Here is a 27,208-nt window from a genome sequence, read left to right as displayed (position 1 = left end):
GCCGAGGCCAATCATATTATATGCCCAAAGCATTATAGAATAAAGCTAAGCCAATGTCCACAGGCGGATTGGCATAGACAACAAAATCCTCTTGCATTTTGATTCCTTTCCTTGCTAATAAATCAGCACATTTGTTAGCTTTCCTGAGACAGTGTTTTGATCTGTCCCGCGAAAGAAAACTCAGCAGGCTCCTACAATTCGATAACAAATTTTCATGTACCATATTTTACTAACCATTCATAGAACCATTCTCTCATCATATGTACCAAAGACCAAAACCATGAGAAAAGTATATCATATTCCGAATATATACAACATCACACTCATCATATATGAATTTATCCATCAACAAGAAGATCTGCATATCGTTCATTGTAAATATGATGGCACATCCGTAACACTATATACTATTTCCTCTACATAATAGTCATTTACGAAAGATAAATAAATGTGCTTTTATTTTATTATTTTATTTTTTTTTAGGAAAGACAAGTAAATGTGTGGGACGAAAGCCTGCCTCCACTTATGATTATTTTAGTTTTTGGGGTCGGTCTTTTTTGAAAAATCCCAATCTGTGGGCTACAAAAAATGAGAAACTATTGTCTCTCACCAACCTTTGATTCCGCTACACAACTCTTGGCTTTGCTCGTTGAAAGTCTCTCATTCATTCATCAGTCTCCTTGCCACCCACCGCTGAACTAATCCTCACCTCCCCCACGCGTCTCCTCACACGCCTTACAGAACACGCGCCACCCCTTTTGGTCGTCCACACACTCCTTTATTTTCTACTGAATTCAAAAATAATCAAACCAATTGTATGACTAGATGTGGTAAAAATTGTACAAGAAATTGACCCACCACATCGTATGATAGGCTATCAGCACATAGGTTTACCACTTTTTTCTTTACCACTCACAACTCGTTATATGGAGAGTTGTGACAAAAATTTTATAGAAAATTGTAGTCCTAACAGTTTTTTCGATATATAACATTAAAAATGAATAATGTGTTGCAATTTCATTGGTCAAACAACATATTCCCATATCTTTTTCGAAGCACTAAAGCACTGTGGACCTGTGCTATCAATAAGTTTAAGAAAATTATTAAACATATTATTCGAGTACTAGTTATATTTCTTCTAAAAACATAATATTAATATTATTAAAAATATTTATAAATTGACATTATAATAAAGCTAATGGTATGATATTAGTATAATAAAATTTTATATTTTTATATTTTTTATGTTTAAAAGTTGATATATAATAAAATTTATAATATTACTGACATTTTGTAAATTTTGGTTAAATTTCTTATTATTCCAAAAGTTTAAACTATTAGAATATTATAAATTTAGCCCATATTTCTAATATATAATAATTGTACTATTTTTTAATGATTATTAATTTTTTTTAAAGTGGCATGGCCCACAAAACAAAACAAAACAAGAAAGATGTATTTTTTATTTTTTTTTGGGTGCAAATAGAAATATGAATATCCATTCACCAACTCCCTCCCTCGTATATATCAACCTCATTCCAACCATTAAGCCTATCAAAAAGAGGCCAACATTTCTCTCTTCTCCTCCAAATGGCTCTCCCTCTAATACCCATCTCCCTTCTCATCGTCATCTTCCTTGCATACAAGCTCTACCAACACCTAAGATTCAAGCTCCCACCAGGCCCTCGTCCATGGCCAATCGTTGGAAACCTCTATGACATAAAACCAGTGAGGTTCCGATGCTTTGCAGAGTGGGCTCAAGCCTATGGTCCCATCATATCAGTCTGGTTCGGCTCAACTTTGAACGTGATCGTGTCCAACACAGAGTTGGCTAAGGAAGTTCTTAAAGAAAACGACCAACAACTTGCTGATAGACATAGAAGCAGGTCGGCTGCTAAGTTTAGCAGAGATGGCCAGGACCTTATATGGGCTGATTATGGTCCTCACTATGTCAAGGTTAGGAAAGTTTGCACCCTTGAGCTTTTCACACCAAAAAGGCTCGAGAGTCTTAGACCCATTAGAGAAGATGAGGTTACTGCCATGGTTGAATCCATCTATAAGGACTGCAACAATCCTGGTATGCTCTTTTATTTTATCTTGCTCTTGATTTCTAACTTATAATTTGATCCTATTTGAACTTTTATTGATTCGTTGCTTAAACAATAAGTCTAGAAAAACACTCAATTTCACAATTTCATAGTAAGTTAAAGTAGTCCACTTTGAGTAGTAAACAATTTATATCAACTATCATATATATACATGGACCCGTCACATTTAATCCATCATTTATCTTTTCTTTTTCATTGGACTTCAACAAATCTAGTTCTTCTGTTTATTGGGTAATTTAAGGTTACCCTTTTTTTTTTTCAATTTTATATGTATAATAGTAAAAGTCAACCAATGGATTCCAAGCAATGGTGGTGAGTGCCTCTTTTGTATTATTATTATTTTTTTTTTCAAAGAAGTGGTGTGACACCCTTACGACTTGATTTGTTTCTTCTTTCTTGAGCATTGTTAGGCGGGCGGCCCGGGTCATTATGATGATATTGATGACACAACTTACACACTACACTAATTATTTATATTTTCAAATGGGTTTAGGATTGTATTAGGATTATCTCCATTTCAAATTATTTTATTGTATAATTTAAATGAAATATTACAAATTTTGTATATAATTATGTTGTTTTATCAAATTTTTTTTTTTACATAATATGGGTTAGGAAAACTTAATTGTTGACACAGTATGGTCAACAAAAAATAGACAGGGCGACTTATTTAAGAAAAAAGGTAAAATTTTCTTGTGATTAAAATAGAAGAAAATGGTAGGTCGGTAGGTGGGAAATGCTTTCCTAATTCCTGGTTTTGGTGTTCTGTTTTTTAATCTGCAAGGAAGCTTCATACTTCGTATTCATAAGAATGTTCAGAGTTTTTCACTGTACAGATTCTTTTTGACAACTTCAATTGGTTGGGGCGGCCTTAGTGAATTTTTTTTTTAATAATTTAATTGTTACAAAGAAGATGAAACAATGCCACTAAAACATTTAATAATTCAAGGACTTATTTAGTTAGAGATTTCTAATATTATTGTTTAAGTATTATGGAAATAAGTGTGTGTTGAAAAATACTGTGAAAATACGTATTTTAAACAACTCCTAAATGTTTATATATTTTTAATCTTTTACTCAGTTAAATAGTTGTCCATCATAATTTCTTAAAACGAAATTTCTTAGAGATAATTTATGACTTGGTCATGTTCCTCATTTGAATTTCTTAGATAGCTCTAACCTTTTTCATCATTAGCAATGGTTTTTTTTTTTTTTTTTTTTTTTTTTTTTTTCTGAAAATTATTAGCATTGGTTGAAAGTGAAAAGGAAATTAGCGAAACTTTTCAAAGAAGAGTACAAAGCCTACAGTCTATTTCTTACCTAGCAAGTTAATAAAAGTTTTACCAAAAAAAAAAAAAAGAAAAAAATCAGAACAAGCCCAATGGAGGATGGACCTCTCTTCAGGCTTCAGCATGTTCAGGTGCTTTGATTGAGAGTGATTTGTGCATCATGTTCAATCAACCACACCCTTGAGCAAAAATACAGTTTGTCAATTTAATTCAATTTAATAGAGTTAAGTGTGTGTAGATTTCGTCCTACACAATTTGGCATTATTATAATATTAGTGCATAAATTCAAGCTTTTGGTTGAAGTATTAACGAATTTATTAGTATTTTCATACTATTGTTTCACCAAAATGTGATTGGGACAGCGGGGTAGGTGCTGATTTGACTTAATAGCCGAAAAGCCAGTACATGAATATTGGGTCACATTATTTTCATAGAACTTGGAATAGTTAGTAGTTGTAGTAGTTCATAAAAAAAAATAATAATAATAAAAAAAAAATAAAAAATAAAATAAAAAATAAAAAAAAATAAAAAAGGAAGAAGTTGTAGCTGTAGCATAGCTGCATAGCTATGCCACTTAAAGTTTAAACAGAACTTTGCTTTAAATTTAATGCCCCATCGTCCTAGACAAGGGACTCTCGTGAGTCATGAGCATTACAACGGTGATCTTAACCATGTACCAACCTTTTCGGTTCTCAAGTCTTAAGTGATAGCAGTACTGTTTTTTTCTTTTTGAGTTCCCACATCTTTTTTGTTTGTTTGTTTTCTTTCTATTTGCACAAGTTTCTGGCAAGACAGGGAGACATGGTACATGAACTATATTTTTTTGACAATGACATGTTACATGATTAGGTCTGCGTTTGGCAATGTTTGTAGTTTAGGTTTAATCACCTACTTAATAATTCAAATAACTCATATTTAATTGATTTGATTTTAAGATCTCTACTACTAAATAACTCTAGAGGATGTTAATCTAATAATATTATTACTATGCCAATCTATACCCAACAAATAAATTGTAAACAAAATAAAATTTATGAACTAGGCAACACAAACTTGACTTAGTGAAAATGCGAACTAATAATGGCACAAGCAAACTTTGGTTTGGCATGGCCTTATGCTTATCTAATCCAATTTAATTAAATGTGATTTTAGTAGTAGTTGTTTTCTTTCATTAATTTTTGTTCTCACAATGGTTTGAATACAAATTTTTAACTGAAAATTGTTTTTATTTTACATGCAGAGAATAATAGTAAGGGTTTGTTGGTAAAGAAGTATTTGGGTACTGTGGCATTCAACAACATTACAAGACTGGCATTTGGAAAGCGATTTGTGAATGCAGAGGGTGTAGTGGATGAGCAAGGATTGGAATTCAAGGCAATTGTGTCCAATGGATTGAAGCTTGGTGCATCTCTTGCAATGGCAGAGCACATTCCATGGCTTCGTTGGATGTTTCCACTAGAGGAAGAGGCATTCGCTAAGCATGGGGCAAGAAGGGACAAACTCACTAGAGCTATCATGGAAGAGCACACTCAAGCTCGCAACAAGAGTGGTGGTGTCAAGCAGCATTTTGTTGATGCATTGCTTACATTGCAAGAGAAATATGACCTTAGTGAAGACACCATTATTGGACTTCTTTGGGTAAGTGAAAATGTTCTCCTTTCACTTGTGTTTCAGGTTGAGAAAACAGAACAAACATTCCTTAAATTACTCTAAAAGATAACCAAAACCTAATATATTCACTTGAAGAACGTATTACATTTGTGGCAACTTAAAGATTTGGAATGGATAAGTAGTAGTTTAGTGGAAAGGACAAAATGCTTAAAACAATTATGTTTGCTTTTTTAATTGCTAGAACTAGGTGTAGTGAGGTAACTTATGAGCTAATGAACATTGTATCGTGTGATATGTGCAGGACATGATCACTGCAGGTATGGACACCACAGCAATCTCCGTAGAATGGGGAATGGCTGAGCTAATAAAGAACCCAAGGGTGCAACAAAAGGCCCAGGAGGAGCTAGACCGTGTGATTGGTTTTGAACGTGTCATGACCGAAGCCGATTTTTCTAATCTACCTTACTTACAATGTGTAGCCAAAGAAGCACTAAGGTTGCACCCTCCTACCCCACTGATGCTTCCTCACCGAGCCAATGCTAATGTTAAAGTTGGTGGCTATGACATCCCTAAGGGATCAAATGTTCACGTTAATGTTTGGGCTGTAGCACGCGATCCAGCAATGTGGAAGAACCCGACTGAGTTTCGTCCCGAGAGGTTCCTCGAAGAGGATGTTGACATGAAGGGTCATGACTTCCGGCTACTTCCATTTGGTGCAGGGCGACGAGTGTGCCCTGGTGCACAACTTGGTATCAATTTGGTCACGTCTATGCTTGGTCACTTGTTGCACCATTTTGTTTGGACACCACCCGAAGGGATTAAGGCGGAGGAGATTGACTTGTCTGAAAATCCTGGATTGGTCACTTACATGCGAACTCCATTACAAGCCATAGCCTCTCCAAGGTTGCCATCACACTTGTACAAACGTGTGGCAGCGGACATGTAATTTTTATTTTGTTTGTTATTATCCTCCATAGGTTTTTGATTATGAGCTTGTGATGAAATTGTAATTCTGATGAGATTGTGAAATGCTTAAATGATTTAATTGGGAAAAGTAACAAGAGCAAATCAAATAAAGAAACATTGTGGTTTACAAAATTACAAGTGTGAAAATAGATATTTGTATGAAAGATTAGGATGGTATTGGTCACAATTGACACATGCCTTGTATGATATTGATATTGGGTGAGCAAGAGGGGTCCTGTATGAAAGTTTAATTGGACAGCGATGTCTCAGTCTCACCAAAAAGGAAAAAGTCTCGGGGGAATGCCTATTTCATTTTATTCGATTAAAACGATAAGGTTTATCCATTACGTGTGGGATATTACTTGTTAATTATGCCCCCACCACAAGGGTGTGGCCAGCCTAGGACTCAATTAGTATGTTCACCAAATTTTTCTTCAGAAGTATCCAATGTGCCAAAGGCTACGGCCAAGTATATTTTGACATCCACTAATCAGATCTACATTATACCCCAAAAAGACTGCCACATATTGAGAGTTTCTCAAAAAAATAGAAAAAAAAAATTGCAATTGAGACTCTTACGGTAATTTATAAAACCTAAATCATCAACCTAAGATTTATCTAAAAGCGACTCAGCATACGCCTACACAACACACACATCTCGTTCAATCTAATATCCAATCAATCTAGGGCATTGCAAAGGCTGTTCAGAATTATTTAGAAAACCAAAACTATAGGTAAAGTGTGACCATGTATTTGTGATTAGAGTAATTTAATGGGAGTGAGATTCAACACGAGATTCTAGGGAAGAAAACATCTGCAACTGTTGGCCGACCAAACTGAAGGAGTCTTCACTGATCTAGCACATACTTCATGTTCAGAATTTTTAGCTCACCAGAGACAAGAAAGGTTCAAAGTCTTGCATCAAGGATGAAACTTGAAAATCAGAGAAGAGCAGACAAGACTAATGTTTAGAAAGCTCTCCCATCATCACCCTCCTTCCAAAAATAGGGCAAAGGTCTTGCTAGCACTTTCATGGACAGATAAGAAGACATTACAAACTTCATCCAAACGCTTATAGTAGACAACACCAGACCTGCATCTAAAACTTCACATATAAGCTACCTAAAAACCATAGCACACAGCACCCATGGCCTCATATACCACTGCCTTCTTCTAGATTTTTTTCCCCCCTTCATTCTCCAGTGCATTTGGAAAGCAAGAAGTTCCAACACACCTTTTAGATATCATTCAACAGAGCCTTGCTTGTGGCAGTTATAATACAAGCTAATTCTCTCAATAATCCAAAATTCCAACAAACTAAGCTTCCCTATTTCAGCACATCAAACAAATTAATTGTCCATTGTCATGCTGAAATAATAAACGATTCAGCTAAGCCTCCATTGACTATATTCAAGTGGAAATTTGATGGTGATTCCTTTAATAATTCAAGACTCCCAGATTTTGAAGAATTGCTTATGAAAAATAGATTTACAATCATTGTTCTTTCTTTGAACATGAATTGTTTAAGAATCAGTCTCTGGAGATTCTGCTTTTGCAGGTAGGTAGCCAACAGGAGACTTAGCAACCCTAAATGGCTAGATCATCCTAAGGCAAGCTTTTGACTTCCCTCACCAGCAGCTTTGCTATGGAGAGGCAACCTATTATTTAAAGCTAAACAACAACATGAGCTTCAGAAAAATCAATGATCACTCACAATGATCCAGCACTAAAATAAACATAAGAGAAAGAAATAAACAATGAATCATTTGAAACTGAAAGAGAAAGCATCATGGCACAGATGTCACATTCCTTTCCTTTTTCTTTCTTGTTTCAAAAAATTAGGCATACAACATACATATCTACATGTTAACCAAAATGTCAAATAAAATGAATGAAATCCCCCAACTTTCAATCTAAAAGTTTATAATCTGTTTCATATAATAGAAGTTTTACCAACTTCAAGTTGGGGATATGAGATACAATACAACCAATTTGATGCAAAGTCAGGGCAATTCTCTATGGAGTTCCATTCTAGGCAATTGGCTGCACTAGCATGTAATGTGATTTAATTAGGCTTATGATATTACACAGGATGTGATCCTATAAGCCTTAGCTGACTTATAACCCAGACCAACCATAAGCATGCTTACAATTACCAAACAAGAAGCTTATAAATTTAGACACAGTTATCTGGAATTGGGGATGTTAATGTTTCTATCAATCCAATCAAAGAAAAAATGACAGAAGCTTAAACAGTATAACAGCAGCAATAGTTAAGAAGATTAATAAAAATGGATCATCTTGCTTTATAATTTTGTGTCATGTAACTAAGTAGTGATTGCCAAAGAAGATTAATACTCTGGATGAGAGGAAAATCATGAAAACAAAATATTATAGAAATACTGTCTAGCAGCACATAAATGGATAGTAGAACATAAAGTTAAGAAGAAACTTAAAATGTCAAATATATTAAATAAAAAGACAAAAAACGCATATATTGTACAGTAAACCCAAGGAGACTGCCATGAATAGCTGGTTAGTAGTAAATTCTCTGTCCAAAACATGGTTAACAAAAAAAAGTGTCAATGAACCAATTATATTACCAGATAACCATTATTTAGTGCTTTGAGTAACAAAGGTTAAGTATATGGTGAGGAAAACTTCCACTAGATTGTTACCTATTGCATAGTATTAGTTAATATTCAAGCAATCAAACACCCAATATTTGATAGTAACAAAAGGCAGAGCGATAGACTAACTCTTGCCAAAATAGTCTCATCAGGCAATGTTGTGGAAAAATAAATAAAACTAGGATAAAGTAAACTTGTGTAATGTATATATGTGTTTGGTAATGACACACCAAATCAATCAAAGCATCTATCACACCTCCAACAACAGCCCAGCAATTATGCAGCAACTTAGGCAGCACCAGCATCAGTTATACAGAAACTTAAGCTGAGCATTATTGCCACCAACCATGAATATTGATCCAGTCAGCATAAATCCTGAAAATCAGCCGCCGCATATAAACTAGTTGCTATCACTAGTGAAATTCAATAGAGTGAAAAACCTGACTTGGGCATCATATAATACAAAAGATAGAAAATAGATCTTGCATTTCTTTTTTTTCTTTTTTTTTAAATTTCTAGTGAAATTTGAAACCTCAGTACCATAACACGTTACCAACAAAGCACTGAGCTATGGTTTTGCCATTTCATCACTCAAACCTTCTAAAATTGATACCAACATAGGTCTTAACAAATTCGTGACACCAATTGAAAAAAAAATGCCCAGCAATAATATATTTCACCAAATCAAACTGAAATCATAGCAATTCCTGATTTAGATCACACCCTTTCTAAAGTGGCGCAATTCTTTCCATGTAAATTTAACCGTATCGAACAAATAAGGTCCTCTCTATAACATCTGTATAACATTCCTGTAGTTCTCTCTGTTCAAGAAATTGTGCAGTGAAGCAAACTCTAAAACCAGCCAAACCTTTAAGATAATTGAGCTTAGCAGATTCCATTTAAGTCCTCCCCACATTCTATGCCCCAAGTAAAAATTAATATAATAGATTTTTAATTGCCACCATTGCCAAATGAAAACTATTCCATTCTCATTCAATTCCTATGCATCAATTTTACTAAAAAAAAAAAAAAATCAAACTCACAATCAAAAAAAGATTTTATATACAAAATTGAATCAGGCTAAAGCTTCAGATTAGACCTAAAACAAAAATGAACCAGGAAATGCATAGCAAAATGAAGAAAATGAGAAATTATGTAATCCACACCTTCTGCTTTTTTAAGCCAGGGGGATCTATGTTGAATCAAAGCCAGTTTGGCGTGATTCCAATTCCATTGTATCCAAACCCTAGCCCCTAATTTATACTATTGCTTTTCTCTCTAAGCCCCTAAAACACTAGGACTACCCAAAATTGGACCAATACTTTGTATTCTCTCTACCAGCGAAGAGAATGACAGGGACAAAACGAGAGAGATTGGGACAACTTCAAAAAAAAAAAATTTCTCGGGAAACAAACAGAGAGTTAGATAGAGAGAGACCTGTAATCGAACGAAGAAGTGGAGGAGATGATATTTCCGACCACCGTGCCCTCAGTTCGTCATCGGAGATGATATCGTCGACCACTGTGCCTCAGATAGTCGCCGGAGCTAAGTCGTCGACCACCGCTCCTTTGACTGAATGAAATGGCTTTCTCCTTTTATTTTTCAAATTATGGGCTTTATTTCGAGGATTGAAAATTTTGGAATATCTTTATTACGAGGGTCGCGTAAAAGTGGTGCGGAAAAATATTTTGGACCCAAAACTCTAGCGGGAATGCTTGCTAAAAGTGGTTGCATTTTTTTAAAACGGGAGTTATTGACTTGTTTCAAGGGTTTTAATGACCCTTGAAATAAAGCTAGCCATACTCATTCATTCGCTTATGTCTATTTCAGTGTTTGTATGGACCCTTTTTAGTAGACCCTCGAAAATAGAGGGACGAAACAAGTGAAGTTTTTTGTAGTGTCATGGCCAGCAGCTTTGCTATGGAGAGGGGGATTTAGTAGTACAAAAGGCCAACCTTGGCCTTAGCAAAATCCTTGAAAAGAAGGGGTTGAAAAGCAGGGGTTGGGAAGAACTTGGCTCCATCTGTATATATAGCAAGAAATCAAGATAAGAGAGATAGTAGTACAAAATGCCAACCTTGGCCTTAGCTAGAAGGACCACTAGAAGTTCATAGGGAGACAAGGAGTTTGATCTCTTCTGGATGGACTTAACGGCATGATTTGCTGCATCTTGAACCTCAGGATCATTAGTTGGCACTGCTTTCCATCCTGGTTCATGGCCATCTGATTGATTTATGGAAAGGTCCCAGTTAAACACTACTCAGAATACTAGCTTACAAACATAAAAAAGAAAGATGGGACTCCACATGCTTAAATGTTCAAGGCAAAACCAATGCCACCTACAAGATCTTGGATACAAAAATGTTTAGAGGTGAAGCACCACATTAGGTTATGTTTTCAATAGATGAGAGTGGGGATTCCTTAGGCCTCCAGGGGAAGGAAAATAAGCATGGGATGTGAAGTTATGAAGCTGCGGTAAAGCGCACATCAAGCCAAAACAACTTCTTCGATATCTTTTTGACATGCTAAATAGCACATGTAAAATACTGGGTAAAAGATAACATAAAATTTTACCCCATCCAGTTTGACATTAAGAAAACCCCTGAATATTATTAGTCTGTGACACAGAAACACACTATAATCCAAATCAAAATTGTCAATACCGTACTGGACAGTATATACCAAGCCGACCACTAAACCAGTACAAATACTCCCCTACAACGTAGAAGACAAAATATTCATCTGTATTGATTGTATCGTGGATTTTTCAAGTACTTTGACCGGTTCAAAAAAAATAATTAAAAAATAAAATAAAAAGGGGTTATAAAACTTGTTATTTGTGCTAATACGTACATATATATACATATATTGAGGAAAAAGACCATTCTGCAATTTTATTAAGAAGCTGGAAAATCAACAGCAATAAAAGATTCATCATCTGATGGAACAGATTTCATCCAAACTAAAAGAGGAAAAAAAATTCTCTCTCTCTAAACTAAGACATTTACTACAGCATTACCTTGCCTTACCGTGTGAGAGAGAGAAACTCCTTAAGGTGCTAACAAAAAGTAGAGTATCCCGAACTAGATGACCAAAGGATGATTGTATCATGTCGCCCTTGCATAGGGCCTTGATACCAATCTCTGAGTCGCCTTCAAAATGGGACTGTTGTCCAATTTCATGGACAAAATTGACAGCACGTCTAGCTGCGATCAATTCGAGAACCTCGACAGAACGTGGTTTCTGAACTTTTTGAGCCATAGCTGCCATAACCTGACCAAAGGAGTTTCGAACCACAATCCCTATACCAGCTTCATCACTCTCGTTGAACATAGCGCCATCAAAATTTGTCTTGAATTCACCTGGTTTTGGAGGCACCCAAGTATGCTTCTTTGCAGTTTTTTGAACCTGTTGGATAACTCGACTAGAGGTGAAGTCCAAGAGAAATTTTTTTGCAGCTTCACTGATTTTACAGCTCGGCAAAGTTTGCTAATTCAGACTTGTCTTGTTTCTGTGAGTCCAGATGAACCAAGCAGTAGTAGCAAAGATTTCAAGGACACGTGGTTTCTGCAGAATTCGGCCCACCAGATCAAAGAATGTCCCTTGCGAAGCTTCGAAATCATTTATCCACCTAAAATCATTGCTCCAGACATGTTTCACGGCTTCACACGCCCATAGTGCAAGCATGATGTCTTCGGGTTGTCTCCCACAGCGGTGACAAGTAGAATCAGCTACGATTTTTCGCTTCATTAGATTGGCTTTGGTTGGCAGGCTATTTGTGCAGGCTCTCCACAGGAAGAACTTCACTTTACCTGGCACTTTTAGCTTCCAAATACTAGACCAAAAGCCTGTGGTTGCTACTGGATTTGAACTCGATGCCTCATCCCTTTATGATTCCTCACATAACAATTTATAACCCGATTTCACAGAGTAATTTCCATTCCTTTCCAAAGGCCAATGTAAATAATCTGGTTGAGGGGATATACACAGAGGAATAGATTTTATGCTTTGGGCTTCAAAGGGAGAAAAATGGTCATCTATAATCCTTGTGTTCCACCATCCCACGCTGTCATCAATCAGATTTGCTACACAGGTATCCACGTCCAAGACTAGGGGTGGAGATGTAACTCGCCCACCAGAATTTCCAGGGAGCTAGCAATCTTTCAAAACCCGAATGTCCCTTCCATCCCCAACTCTCCATTTCGCCTCCATTGAAATTACCTTCCTCACCTTTAATGTGCTCTTCCAAGCTTAGGAGCCCGATGATTTTTTTGCATAAATTATTGTACCACTTGGGAAATATTTTAACTTAAACACATGATAAAATAAAGAATTTGTATCATGAATAAATCTGAGGTTTTGTGCAGAACAGATGTGAATAGTGATTCAAAATAGTAAGTTAGGAACGGTTTGAAAGATTTAAGAAAAGTAATATCTCAAGTTTTAGAAATTCGAAATCCATATTAGAACTCGATTCCGAAAGACTTGCGTGGCAAGTGTGAAAATGCCACATAGATCTCAAGTCTTTAAGACTCGAGTTTTATGCAAAAAAAATTTCACCTATAGTGGCGTTTTTAAGCCTTACAGTGACGTTTTAAATCCCTATAGCGGCGTTTTCCTGCAAAAATTTTTCTGTAAGTACCAGATTTAGAGAGCCCTATAGTGGCGTTTTTAAGCCCTATAGTGGCGTTTTTAAGCCCTATAGTGACGTTTTAAAACCCTATAGCGGTGTTTTTATGCAATTTATGGCAACCAAGTCTTTAAAACTCGATTTTCACGTCCATTTTTTTCCCACTTTTAACCCCTTCTCTTACAAATCGAGACTTAAAAACTCGAGATGCTAGTTTTCAACATTGTTTTGAAACGTGACAACTAACTAAATTTTTTAATATTTATTGTTATTTAGAAAAAAAATTCAATAAATCTTCATACCTACTTTGCCAATATAGCATCATTGAATTTGTTATGCTCCTTAAAACCAAGTCCACCTCGCCTTGGTTTACATAGAGTTTCCCTATTTTTCTAGTGTATCCAGGGCCAACCCAAGGCCTAGGCCTAAGGCCCCCACTATAAAAAATATTTACCCTTTACAAAAAAGGCCTCCATCTCATTGTAAAAAGCCCAAAATTTTATAAAAAATATGAATTTTTTCAAATAGTTGTGTACTTTTTATTATTAGTGATGTTAAAACATCACAAATTTTTCTATAGATTTACAAATTAACATGTTACCAAGCACCAAAAAGTATTTTAAATATTCATTAATTACATTATTGAACCTCATCAATCACTATTATTGTCACATTATATTGTGAACATTTTGTAGTTCCTTTAGCATTTTCCTTTTTTATATCTAACAAGGCTTTAAAAAAAAATTGCAAATGTGTTAGATCATCAATCATCAATGATGATTAATCTCCCCTAATAGTTTGAAACTCTAAATTTGTAAACTAATCTACAAAGCCACACATCAATTAATATCATAGATTATAAATTAGATTATAAATATAATTAACTATGTATTGTCATATATCCAAGATAAATTAATTTTATTTTTAAAAAATAATATATATTTTTTCTTTTTGTTCAATTTATTTTTCAACTAAGATATTCAATTCTTTATGTGAAATTAACTTTAGTTTTTGTTAGTATTATTCATTAAATTATGTATTTAATACATCAAATTTACCTCAATTTGATTAATATTAAATAATTTTATTTAATTAATATTTATATATAAAAGGCCCCACATAAATCTTTCGTCTTAGGCTCCAAATTAGGTTGGGCCGGCCTTGAGTGTATCTTCCTTCTTTCTCCACATTGTCCCAACCAAAATTTTCGAATCAACATCTCAATATCAGATCTTTGATGAGATTTTTTACCAACTCACTAACTGATCTTCCAAAGAATAGAGTGGTCTTGTCAATATTTATCTGTTGTACAGAAGCTTTCTCATAGTCCGCCAAAATGCCTTGTATGGTTAGGACATCTCCCAATTAAGCTCAGCAAAATAGCAGACTGTCATCTAACAAAAAAAAAAAAAAAAAGTGATATTTTTGGGCCACCCTGACTACTTGAAGAAAAGCCTTGAATCTTCCCTTCATTTACAGCATTTTGAATTAACCCATTCAAACCTTCAGAACATAACAAGAAAAGATAGGGACATAAAGGATCCCTTGTCTCAAACCCCTTGAAGGTACAATATGTCCTTTTGGTTCCCTATTAACCATAATAGAGAAAGAGACTGTACTAATCTATATATATATATATAAATGCTGAAGCGTAGCATTATTCTTACTACGTTCTAGTTAAGCCACATCAGTGTCTATGTCAAATCCACACATTTCTATTCATTTTTCCCCCTTTTTTTTATCCCTTCCTTTTGTTATTAACGTTTTGCACTTTTGCTCTTCTTTGAGTTCTTTCAACTTCCCATTTCAATTAAAAATAAAAAACTTCTCATTTACTTCAAACTTTTCCAATTTTGTCTCTTCTGTCTCAAATAATGTTTCTCATTTACTCCAACAAAACATTTCCTTATCTTTACCTTTCCATTAAAATTAATTGAGCATTAATTCAGCCCTTCTTTCAAATTTGTGTCTTTTAATAATTTTGTGATTCTTCCTATTCCTGATCAAGAGGTTTTTCAAAAAATTCAATTGTTGCCTATTGGAAATAAATACCCACTTATAATTTTTTCTATATATATATATATATATATATATCTGCAATTTCTCTTCCTCCATAGATAATGAGTCTATTAGTCTAACCTATGCCAATGCAGAATCTAATCCTTCCCATCAAGAAGCTCCCACGAAATTATCAGGTTTTAAGCCATGGATATTTGTCGTGGGGTTCTCACCAAAACGTTGTTATCATTAAAGAAGTGCTTGCACAATCTGTAATTAATGAGGCCACAGACAATCTCTACCCAATAGGTGTCATGGATCTTATTGGTCCCTTGAGACATTGTCTTTACTTGAATATATGCCATTGGTATAACAAATCAAAGAGCAAATTATGGAGAGAGATCACAACTTTTCTTTTCTTTTGTTATTCATGAAATAAGCATATGGGAAAATGTTTGGTGATGAAAGGGTCTGCCATGGCTGCAAATTAAGTTTGAGAACATTTAGGGACACAACAACATTTCACAACATTTTCACAACACCCTTATTTTGAGTTGTGGTGGGTCCCAGTATATATATATATATATATATATATATTATTACATTTTATTTCAACCTATGGTGAGCTAACACCTCAGCTTGTTGTAAAAAAATTGTGAGATTTTGTTGTGCTTGTAGAAAAATGCTTTTATGTTTTCTTCTTCCTTTGATTTATTTATATTTTCTTTATATTAGTGAATGCACAAATATTTAATTATTTTGACTAATTCAAACACACACACACACATATATATGAGTTAGGTTTAAGTTACACCTGATGTAATTTTAAGTAATATTACACTAATATTTTTTAATTAAATATGAATTTTGTTAAATTCACCCCTGGATTGCATTATCTTTATGTATTCTCCATGATTACAAAATTTAAAATGATCAAAGATCAATAGTCATATCATCAATCAATTGTTTAAACTCAAGTTTTTGTAATTTAAAATAGTGCATAAAAAATGAGTTTATAAATTGAATGGTAAATTACATCCATTTGGCATGAAAATTGGCATGCATGTTAAAAATATAAAAAACATGTAATTTGAATGTTCAAATAGCGTATAAAACACTATGAACATTTAGACCCCCAATTAACAAATTATCAATTCAAGCTTAATATCAAACAATTAATGTGCGGAATATAAACATAAGTTTAATACAGAATTGATAGATAATCTAAACCAAATAAAATCACGTCCACAACAGAAATTAAATGGCAAAGATTAAGGGAAGAGAAATGCAAACACAAGGACAATACAACGATGTGTTATAGAAGAGGAAACCAAAACTCTCGGCGTAAAACCTCTCTGCCGCCCTCCAAGCCTAATCTACCCAGTGTAGTTGGGATACATGAACAGCAGAAGACCCTCCAAGCCTAATCTACCCAGTATACCTAAGCCCTCCAAGCTCCTACTCCAAAGAGGTTGCGTCGAACCTTTGTCTTCTTTAGCTTACCGGATTCCGCTATAATCCATAGCATCAACTAATATGAAATTGGTCTCTTTCTAACTGCTTCCCAAACACCAAATGGCATTCTCACAGATGTGGGTATGATGAGAAAAGGTTTTGGTAATGTACCTCCCAAGGATGTAACAATTGAGAGGGTGAGAGTAGAGGAATTTGAAGAGTCTCTATGTAAAAATTGGGGATGAGTCAATCTTGTTTTACTCTAGGGTTTCTCTCTCAAAGTTCTCTCTGGAAACTCTCTATATTTCGTGGGTATAAGGGGTATATATACTAGGGTGAGAGTGAAATGCGAAGAGTCAGTTTTTCAAAATAGAGCTTGCTAGCGACTTGGCCTCACGACTTGACTGAACTGTGAGTTCCAGCCACGAGGTACTAAATGGCCAGACTGGACTTTTTGTCCTGTAGTGCTACAACTGGCACGACAGTTCAGCTTCTTTGCATGCTTGGCACGTGTGCAACTTCTAGCAACTTGTAAGCCGCAAGCTACCCGCGAAATCCAGTTGCGAGTCCCTTCTTCTTTGCACAATCTTGAACATTTCTTCACACTCTTTCACACACTACCCTTACATGATTCTCACCTAAATACAAGGTTACTAATTGCTAAAATACAAGCAAATTTGGCACGGAATTAAACCAACAAAATGGTTGATAAAATTCAACCATACATAATTCAATGGTTAAATTTTCAAAATTTGAATTCAATAACAAGTTATTGGATGGTGTAATATTACTTAAAGTTTTTACCAGGTGTAACTCTCTCTCTCTCTCTCTATATATATATATATATATAATTTTAAGTTTTAACTATGCTAGTCATTAAATTTTCTTTAACCTTTTTTGATGTTTTTGTTTCAATTGTTTCCAAAGTGAACTAAACACGATGAAAAGTATATATTTTGAATCTATTATTATTATCAGTATTATTAGTGGACATTTACGGTTCAAATCATGGCTCCCATGTTATACCTATCAAATTATTAAAATAATTAAAGGAAAAAGAGTCTACAATACATTAATTCTAGTTCAGTAGTTTAAAAAAAAAAATAATAATAATTTTTACGCTTTCTACTAACCATGTACCATATTTTACTATCCATGCATAGAATCATTCTCTCATCATATGTACCCAAGACCTAAAATATGAAAAAATATATATATACTATTCTGAATATACAACATCACACTCATCATATGTGAATACATCCATCTACAAGGAGATCCACATATCGTATATTGTAAATATGATGGCACATAAGTAATACTAGACACTTTTTCCTCGCATAATAGTAATTTAGGAAAGATAAATAAATGTTTTTTTTTTTTAATTTAGGAAAGATAAATAAATTTTTATTTTTTATCTTTAATTTAGGAAAGATAATAAATGTTTGGGAATTCTTACATGCTTCTCCATCTATAATTACTTTACTTTTTGGGGTCTGTCTGTGGGGCAATTCTTACATGCTCCTCTCCCTCCCTCTAAGTTTTTTCCCTGTATTTATTGAAAAATCAAAAATCCTAATCTGTGGCCTAAAAAAATTTAGGGTCTATAACTATTGTGCCTCAGCAAACTTGGATTCCTCTATAACTATTCACCCACTACTTTTTTTTTACTACTCACAATTTGTTATATGATAAGCTTTGACAAAAATTGTGCAAGAAATTGACCCGCCTAATCATATGGCAACACATTGACTAATGACTTTTTCTTCACCACTCATAACTTGTTACATGGCGAGCTGTGGCAAAAATTATACAAGAAGTTATGGTCCTAACATTTTTCCAATACATATCATTTTTTTAGAGAGTTTCAACTTATGGTGTTCGCTCCTAAAGACAGCTCCAATACAAATCATTAAGAATGAATAATGTATTGCAATTTCATTGATCACACAACATTTTCCATGTCTTTTTCAAAGCAATGAAGTATCGTGGCCCTGTAGTATCCATAAGTTTAAAAAAAGAAAATACATTCTATTCAGAGCTGGCATAAAGCAGCTCTTTTACGCCACCAATAATAATGCATCACGTCAGCTAATAACTTTAAACTTTATACACCTTATTACACACGATTATAACCCACATAATATCCCAAAACTCAAGCACATTCTTCTCTCTGATCCCTCTCATCTTTGTTTCTCTCTCCTCTCATCAAAACCTAGGCCGATTTGCCAGAGTTTCTTTGACTAAAGCATTTAAGCTTTACATTCCAAATTTTGACATATCATTTGTGAGCACTGGAAGGCCAAGCACAGATCACATGTTTCCTTCTTTTTTTGACAATATAGAATCTAGATTGAGCCAGCAAACCTAATCAACAAAAGCCCCCAATCATTTTGTGCATCTAGCAACAAAAACCCCAACAATCCAACCAACAAAACCCCAGCAATATTTCTCTCTTCTCGTCCAAATGGCTCTCCCTCTAATATCCATCTCCCTTCTCATCATCATCCTGCTTGCATACAAGTTCTACCAACACTTAAGATTCAAGCTCCCACCAGGCCCTCGTCCATGGCCAATAGTTGGAAACCTCTATGACATAAAACCAGTGAGGTTCCGATGCTTTGCAGAGTGGGCACAAGCCTATGGTCCCATCATATCAGTCTGGTTCGGCTCAACTTTGAACGTGGTCGTGTCCAACACAGAGTTGGCTAAGCAGGTTCTTAAAGAAAATGACCAACAACTTGCTGATAGACATAGAAGCAGGTCAGCTGCTAAGTTTAGCAGAGATGGCAAGGACCTCATATGGGCTGATTATGGTCCTCACTATGTCAAGGTTAGGAAAGTTTGCACCCTTGAGCTTTTCACACCAAAAAGGCTCGAGGGTCTTAGACCCATTAGAGAAGATGAGGTTACTGCCATGGTTGAATCCATCTATAAGGACTGCAACAATCCTGGTATGCTTTTTTATTTATTTTGTTCTTGATTTCTAACTTATAACTCGATCCTGAAAATTGTTTTTATTTTACATGCAGAGAATAATGGTAAAGGTTTGTTGGTAAAGAAGTATTTGGGTTCTGTGGCATTCAACAACATCACAAGACTGGCATTTGGAAAGCGGTTTGTAAATGAAGAGGGTGTAATGGATGAGCAAGGATTGGAATTCAAGGCAATTGTAGCCAATGGAGTGAAGATTGGTGGATCACTTGCAATGTCAGAGCACATTCCTGGCTTCGTTGGATGTTTCCACTAGAGGAAGAGGCATTCGCTAAGCATGGGGCAAGAAGGGACAGACTCACCAGAGCTATCATGAAGGAGCACACTCAAGCCCGCAACAAGAGTGGTGGTGTCAAGCAACATTTTGTTGATGCATTGCTTACATTGCAAGAGAAATATGACCTTAGTGAAGACACCATTATTGGACTTATTTGGGTAAGTGAAAATGTTCCCCTTTCACTTGTGTTTCGGGTTGATAAAATAGAATAAACATTCCTTAAATTACTTGAAAAGATAACCAAAACCTAATATATTCACCTGAAGAACACATTATATTTGTGGCAACTTAAAGATTTGGAATGGATAAGTAGTTGTTTAGTGAAAAGGACAAAATGCTTAAAATAATTATGTTTGCTTTTTTAATTGCTAGAAATAGGAGTAGTGAGGTAACTTATGGGCTAATGAACATTATATCATGTGATATGTGCAGGACATGATCACTGCAGGCACGGACACCACTGCAATCTCGGTAGAATGGGGAATGGCTGAGCTAATAAAGAACCCAAGAGTGCAACAAAAGGCCCAAGAGGAGCTAGACCGTGTGATTGGTTTCGAGCGTGTCATGACCGAAGCCGATTTTTCTAACCTACATTACTTACAATGTGTAGCCAAAGAGGCACTAAGGTTGCACCCTCCTACCCCACTGATGCTTCCTCACCGAGCCAATGCTACTGTTAAAGTTGGTGGCTATGACATCCCCAAGGGATCAAATGTTCACGTTAATGTTTGGGCCGTAGCACGCAATCCAGCAATTTGGAAGAACCCGACTGAGTTTCGTCCCGAGAGGTTCCTCGAAGAGGATGTTGACATGAAGGGTACTGACTTCCGGCTACTTCCATTTGGTGCAGGGCGACGAGTGTGCCCCGGTGCACAACTTGCTATCAATTTGGTCACATCTATGTTTGGTCACTTGTTGCACCATTTTGTTTGGACACCACCCGAAGGGGTTAAGGCAGAGGAGATTGACTTGTCCGAAAATCCTGGATTGGTCACTTACATGCGAACTCCATTACAAGCCATAGCCTCTCCAAGGTTGCCATCACACTTGTACAAACGTGTGGCAGCGGACATGTAATTTTTAGTTTGTTTGTTATTATCCTCCATAGGTGATGGAGATTGGTTAAGGAAGAATAAAATATTTTAATATTTTATGTTGTTTTCTTTTTCCTTGTTGAATTAGAATTTTAATTGTTTTTCTTTTCCTAGTTAAATTGTTTTTCATTTCTCAAGTAGAAATAGGTTTATTATTTCTTTTCCTAAAAGGAGTAGGAGAAATTATATTCCTATAAATACTCTTTATAGAGGGGTTGATTATTATTGTTATGTGTTGATTAATAAAAGCTTGTTAGAGAGGTTTTCTCTATTATTTGGCCTACTAGCCTAGTGTTCTTGTGGAACTTAGGTTTTGTGGAAGAATTGTAGTAATTGTGTGTTACAGATTCTGCTTCTGCACGCCTACGCTGCATCAATAGGCTTTTGATTATGAGCTTGTGATGAAATTGTAATTCTGATGAGATTGTGAAATGCTTTAATGATTTAATTGGGAAAAGTAACATAAAGAAACATTGTGGTTTACAAAATTACAAGTGTGAAAATAGATATTTGTATGAAAGATTAGGATGGTATTGGTTCCAATTGACACATGCCTTTTATGATATTGATTTTGGGTGAACAAGAGGGGTCCTATATGCTTAATTGGACAGCAATGTCTCACCAAAAAGGAAAAAGAATCGGAGGAATGCCTATTTCATTTTGTTCGACTAAAACCATAAGATGGGATCCATTAGGTGTGGGATATTACTTTATACTAGTCACTAATTTGTGCAATGCACAAGAATAGCTACTGGATGAGTTTCAGGAAAAAAAAAAATCATTATTTTTTAGTTGAAGTAGTAAGCAAAAATGCATGAAAAAAAAAATGATATCAAAAGAAATAGCACAAAGTTTTATTAGTTAGGCAGAAGATAACAATATTGTTTTATTTATTAGTTTTTTGTGGAAAGGAATAAGAGACAAAATATTGCGTCTCTAGTTTAGTTAGTGTTATATATATATATATATATATATATATATGTATGTATGTATGTATGTATATTAAAGATAGATTGTAATATATACTAGCCTTTGGGCACATGTGTGCTCAGAGATTCTTCTATTTTTTGGGTAAAGATTAATAATTTGCATTTATTAAAATTTGGAATTTCTACTTTTTTCAATAACCCAAAAAAAAAAAAAAAAAAAAAAAAACCCTAAGGGTGTGATGAAGAAATTATTTCCTCCATAAAAGCATAAATCAATACTACCAAGAATTTTGGAAGATACCTATTTGCTCAACGAATAGTTTGAGTCTTGAAAGGGGGACAGAAGAAACAAATACATCATGACGAAGTAAAAAAAAAATTTAAATACGTGGGGTGAGTTTTGTAGATTGGAAGAGTTTTAAAACTAACAAAAGAGTGATCCTATTTTATAGGGAGTTAGTGAGTAGAAGTAGGAATTTAAATCAACGTAAAAATAGGAATTTATTAGAAGCAGGAAAGCATTTCAACGTAGAAATAGGAATTTATTATTTTTGTCAAATTACTATTTTAACCTCATTTTTAAGTTTTAGATAGGGATATTTTTTACAGTTAAAAAAAAATAACTAACTTTCTTTTACCAATTTACTATTTTAATCCCATTTTTAAGTTATTGGTTAATTAATTTAGGGGTATTTTTGACAGGAAAAAAAATAATAACTAACTTTCTGAATCCTTTTAATATATACAGATACTAAAAAGTATCAATTGAAAGGTCATAATCCTTTAAATTGGATATACCAAAAGGTGTCTATTGAAAAGTCATAACCCTTTATATTTGATATATATTAAATGTGCCTATTGAATGAAAAGATGTCTATTGACCGAAAATGTGTTTATTGAATAAAAATGTACCTATTGACATAAAAATGTGCCTATTGACTGAAAAATTACATATTGAATGAAAATGTGCCTATTGAAGGATTATAATCTTTTGGGTATAAATAGTGGTTTATATTTATTTGGTAACTTCTTTTCAACTTCTTCTTTTTCATTTTTCTTAGAAATACAAGAAACCTGTGGATCTTCTCTAAAATTGCTATTTGTAGAATCTAATAAATTTGGTTATATCCTGAGGACAAATTTGTAGTAACTCTTTAGCAACTATTGTGTGGGGACAAATATTGTCTAAGGATAACAATCAATTGTACCTCCAAGTCAATCAAATTTTATGTTTGCCTACTTGATCATTTTGTTATTTCATTTTATTACTCCTCCATATTCCCAAAAAATCAAAAAGATCAGTGAATCGAACAATTTTTTAAAGGAATTGAGAGATGGTTTTTTTTTTTTTTTTTTTTTCTTTTTCTTGATTGCAATCTTTGGATATATGACAATCGAAGTTTTTTTTTTTTTTTTTAAACCGAGGACTTGTAAATGCACTATTGGTGATTTATTGGGAATAAAAAATAAATAAATAAAAGTGCGTGGTGGAGATATTGGGACGCAGAGGGAGGAAAGGAATTGAGTAAGGACCGTGAAAAGTTATAGTACATAGTGTCTTTGTGCATGTTTAGAATAGGAATTTTTTTCTTTTTTTCTTTTTTTGAGAAATAGAATATGAAGGATTTTGATATGATATATTCGTTTTATCTGTAACCGTTTCTAAAATTTAAAAAAAAAAAAAAGTTATTTAGAGCATTGCTTATTTCCAATTTATATTACACTAGTCGCTAACCCGTGCGATGCACGGGATAGTTAAATACAAATTAAATATATTTATTTTGTTCAAGATATTGATAAGTCCAGCACCAATAATGTAAGGCTATGTCTATTTTCAATGACATAGCATGTAACATTACATATTAGAATAAAAGGCGTAATTAAAACAAACATAACAACCCATCCTTATGTGCTTTTGTTTCTTAAGCATAATTTTTGATACCAGTAAAGAAAGAAAAACATACAGTTAAGTTACAAACTGAACCATATTAGGCCAACAGAAGTGAGTTGGCACATCAGTAGCCAACTTAGCTAAATTCCAGACATTATCTAGGACAACCTTAGGAACAAAAATCAGCTTAAACACTAAACCAGTTTGTTGCATGTGACTAAGATCTGCCATCATTGTTCTTTCCATCCAATCTGGCTTTGCAAACCCATTAAAGAGTAGAACTAATTTCCTGCAGTTGCTGAGTACCAAAACTTGCTAAAAACCAAGGGTCCTCGCCTGGACAGAGGCTTCCACCAGAGCTTCATGTACTGCCCCAGCAGCAGAGCTTGCAACACAGCTTCTCCCCAAAACACCACTTCACCTTGTCTGTTCCTAGCCTCATAAGCATAAGCACTACCAGTAAATCCCCTCCTTTTTGCACCTGCTAGTTTAAGTACAATTTGCCATTGACCTCCAGTAGGATTAGGATCAGTGGAATGCTTGTACTCCTTCAATTGTTAAGATTCTTCCTTGTTGAAAGCTTGCTAGTACCTGCAAGACAGATTTTGAGCCATAACAGTACACCAAGGGGGTTTGGTTGAATATTAGAATATACATAATAGCCCATTGTGTGATTCCGTTCCTTCTGGTTAGCACAAGTTGGCTACTCCCTTAAACAAATATAAATCCATCTTACAATTATTTGTGCATAAGACAAATCTCTATATATACAAATCAAAAAATGATGCTCTTCTCAGCTATATCAGAAAATTGTTCATCACAAGTTCAAGTATTCAATTTTAGGATTTAATGGAACTCATTGCAACATAATATAGGCCGAAACCTGTTTCTTCATTGCCATAGTACCCATGATAGCATGGTAGTGAGTTCGCATGTTTTTTGGTCCCTATCCCAAGCCAAATCCATGAGTTCAATGAAATAAGAAGGCTGGTCGTTGAATGCACATTCCATCACGTCATGCTGCTAGACCAACTAAATTTTGGAACAGCCACAAACAGCAAGAAGAGCATCTTCCACCCCGACCCCACAGAATCAACTACACCTACAACCTTCCGCTTGAAAAAAGTTGAGCAAGTTGACTACGATCTATTCATAGCCCTCAAAACAATTTGGGAGAAAGTTACCACTATCATGGTTGGGATTTCAAACAGTGTTATTTGTTAAGTTTCAATTTTAAATGGTAATTTTCAATTTTGAGTGAGACTTTTTGTCAAATACATGGTGTACATTTTCTAAATGGGAATAAAAAGAATGTTTTATTGCATGAATACACCCAAAAAATGCACCTAAACTAAGCACACTACAATTGAACATTGACAAAAGGGAAGAAAAAACTTCAAAATGATCCATAACGAAATTTAAGAAAGCAATTTCTTGTACCTTTTCCCTTTATAGCAGCAACCTCAAAGAAATCAGGAAAGTAGCCACATATTTTGTATTTGATTGTAACCCATGACATAAACAAAAGAGATTTTACATAACAATGATCATAAATTTAGATTATGACAGTAGCTACATTCTTTACAACTTCAATATTTCACAACAATTAAATATTTTTGTGATTGGGGCAACATCACTGTCATATATAGATGTATTGATAACATTATTTTTATTATGAATCAATCACAACAGGGTATATCAATAGTTAAAAAAGATGTTATGTCTCTTTCGAGAATCATCTAGAATGTCACTGTTATACACACAAACTGCTATTCAGCAATCCCTTTGCTAAAGTTTAAAAAATCAACTCTTGGAAAATTAGTGCCAAACATTGATGCTACAGTCAAATATTATAAAGATCAGTCATAAAAGAACACAACTCTTGTGACATCAAAAGACAAATAGTTTCTATTTGGGGGAGCTATGCTTATGATCTTAATGATTAGGAAATTAAAACAACTATTCGATGACACCAAATCCATACTATATATAATCCTTTTCTACTTGGGTTGTGAGGAAAATTCACTGTACCATTCAATTAAACATCTTCAGAAAACAATGGTGAAAAAAAAGGGGCAAACTTTTTCATCATATATAGCAAATTTAATAAAACAATTTGTCAACAGCAACATAAATCTATAATATAAAGAGCTAGAATTTCCCAATTCAATATAATTGAAGAAAGAAAACCTTGGATTTGAAGTGCGACCGCTGGTTAGCCTTGCAAGCCGTCAAGAATTCTGGCTTCTGCATCATTGTACCAGGTTCCTTTCCTTGGTTTGTCAGATGGAGATTAAGGTGGCTCTTCCTTCTTTCTCATCCTAAGTTTTCGATTTTGATTTTGGATTTTTGGGGGAAGGAGAAGGTTTTGATTTTTGGAGAGAAAGAGGGTTTCTGAGGACTGAGGAGAGAGAGGAACGATCGTATATGATGCCCATGGTTTTGGATTTTTGGGGGAAGGAGAAGGTTTTGATTTTTGGAGAGAAAGAGGGTTTCTGAGGACTGAGGAGAGACAGAGGAACGATCATATATGATGCTCGTGGCTTTTTTATTATCGGGTTTTAGAAAAAAAATATCAGAATTTTTGTTTTTTGTTTTTAAATAATGCTGACGTGGAAAATTGTGGGAGCTTCAAAAGCTTCGGTTTTATATATATATATATAGACTAGTGGCTTAAAAGTCAATACTAAAAAGTGATAGTATTACTGAAACGTTACTTATATTCCACCAAATGAAAAGGCACAATATTTTGGTGTTTTTTAATGTAGATGTGGCACTAATTTGTGTAGCACCATAGCCATGTGGTGCAATAAGGTAAAGTCAACAAAAAGTTAAACATTTTTTTTTTTATATTATACACAGATAGTTAATTTTTTTGTCAATTTAATCCGACATTTTGTAAAAATGAATCCATATAGTCCTTTTCTCCATATTCGTTAGCAAATGACAGTTTTTTTTTTTTTTTTTTAAATAAAAATTTTAGTGGAAACATTCATAAGATATGTCATTTAATTGATTTACCTTTTTTTTATTATCCGACCACATTAGATTGGCAACAAATCCAAGTCAAAGTATTGCCAAAAGGAATCCCAATTTCCATACATGAGGCAAAAATACAAAGTGGCTACCATAGAAAATAATCCATGGCAACGAAGTATACCACGATGAGAGCCAATGGATTCAACCATTTGAGGCCAAGTTTGGGGACACAATTGACAGTCCAGGCTTGCAAAAGGGGCCCATCCATCATTGTTGAACCCAAGGAGGTAAGGTTTGGGACGAAGGGTGGTAAATGCTACTACAATTAATGGGCATTGTGATTGCATGGAAACACAC

General features: G+C 34.5%; 2 protein-coding genes and 1 pseudogene across 8 annotated transcripts in view; 2 read left to right on the top strand and 1 right to left on the bottom strand.

Annotated features, from left to right (window-relative positions):
* Positions 1–1,535: 1,535 nt before the first annotated feature.
* On the top strand, positions 1,536–6,106 carry LOC126693266 (cytochrome P450 98A2). The gene is made up of 3 exons (XM_050389187.1): positions 1,536–2,077; positions 4,638–5,035; positions 5,310–6,106. The coding sequence occupies exons 1-3, from the start codon at positions 1,591–1,593 to the stop codon at positions 5,952–5,954; spliced, it is 1,530 nt and encodes a 509-aa protein (XP_050245144.1). The 5' UTR covers positions 1,536–1,590; the 3' UTR covers positions 5,955–6,106.
* Positions 6,107–6,664: 558 nt separating this feature from the next.
* The window catches only part of LOC126693269 (cysteine proteinase inhibitor 12-like), a 146,305-nt gene continuing 125,761 nt past the window's right edge, over positions 6,665–27,208 (bottom strand). For 2 of the 7 annotated variants that reach the window (XR_007645256.1, XR_007645250.1), the window contains 2 exons: positions 10,042–10,827; positions 8,642–8,979 (listed from right to left, as the gene is read on the bottom strand). The gene's annotated coding sequence lies outside the window, so the exon portion shown is untranslated. Of the gene's footprint in view, positions 7,646–8,641; positions 8,980–10,041; positions 10,828–27,208 lie in introns of those variants that run through there. The other 5 variants (XR_007645251.1, XR_007645252.1, XR_007645253.1 and 2 more) reach the window with 5 other exon arrangements.
* Positions 19,006–21,540, top strand: LOC126693267 (cytochrome P450 98A2-like; annotated as a pseudogene).

This window comes from Quercus robur, chromosome 7 (genome assembly GCF_932294415.1).
Source record: "Quercus robur chromosome 7, dhQueRobu3.1, whole genome shotgun sequence".
NCBI lineage: Eukaryota > Viridiplantae > Streptophyta > Magnoliopsida > Fagales > Fagaceae > Quercus > Quercus robur.
Note: the sequence above shows the minus strand (reverse complement) of the source record. Positions and strands in the feature narration are given on the sequence as shown.

Excerpts from the sequence above, each read along its gene's own strand:
- LOC126693266 (XM_050389187.1), top strand. The coding sequence starts at position 1,591 with ATGGCTCTCCCTCTAATACCCATCTCCCTTCTCATCGTCATCTTCCTT. Across the intron at positions 2,078-4,637 it reads TAAGGACTGCAACAATCCTG|AGAATAATAGTAAGGGTTTG; the intron begins GTATGCTCTTTT and ends TTTTACATGCAG. Across the intron at positions 5,036-5,309 it reads CCATTATTGGACTTCTTTGG|GACATGATCACTGCAGGTAT; the intron begins GTAAGTGAAAAT and ends TGATATGTGCAG.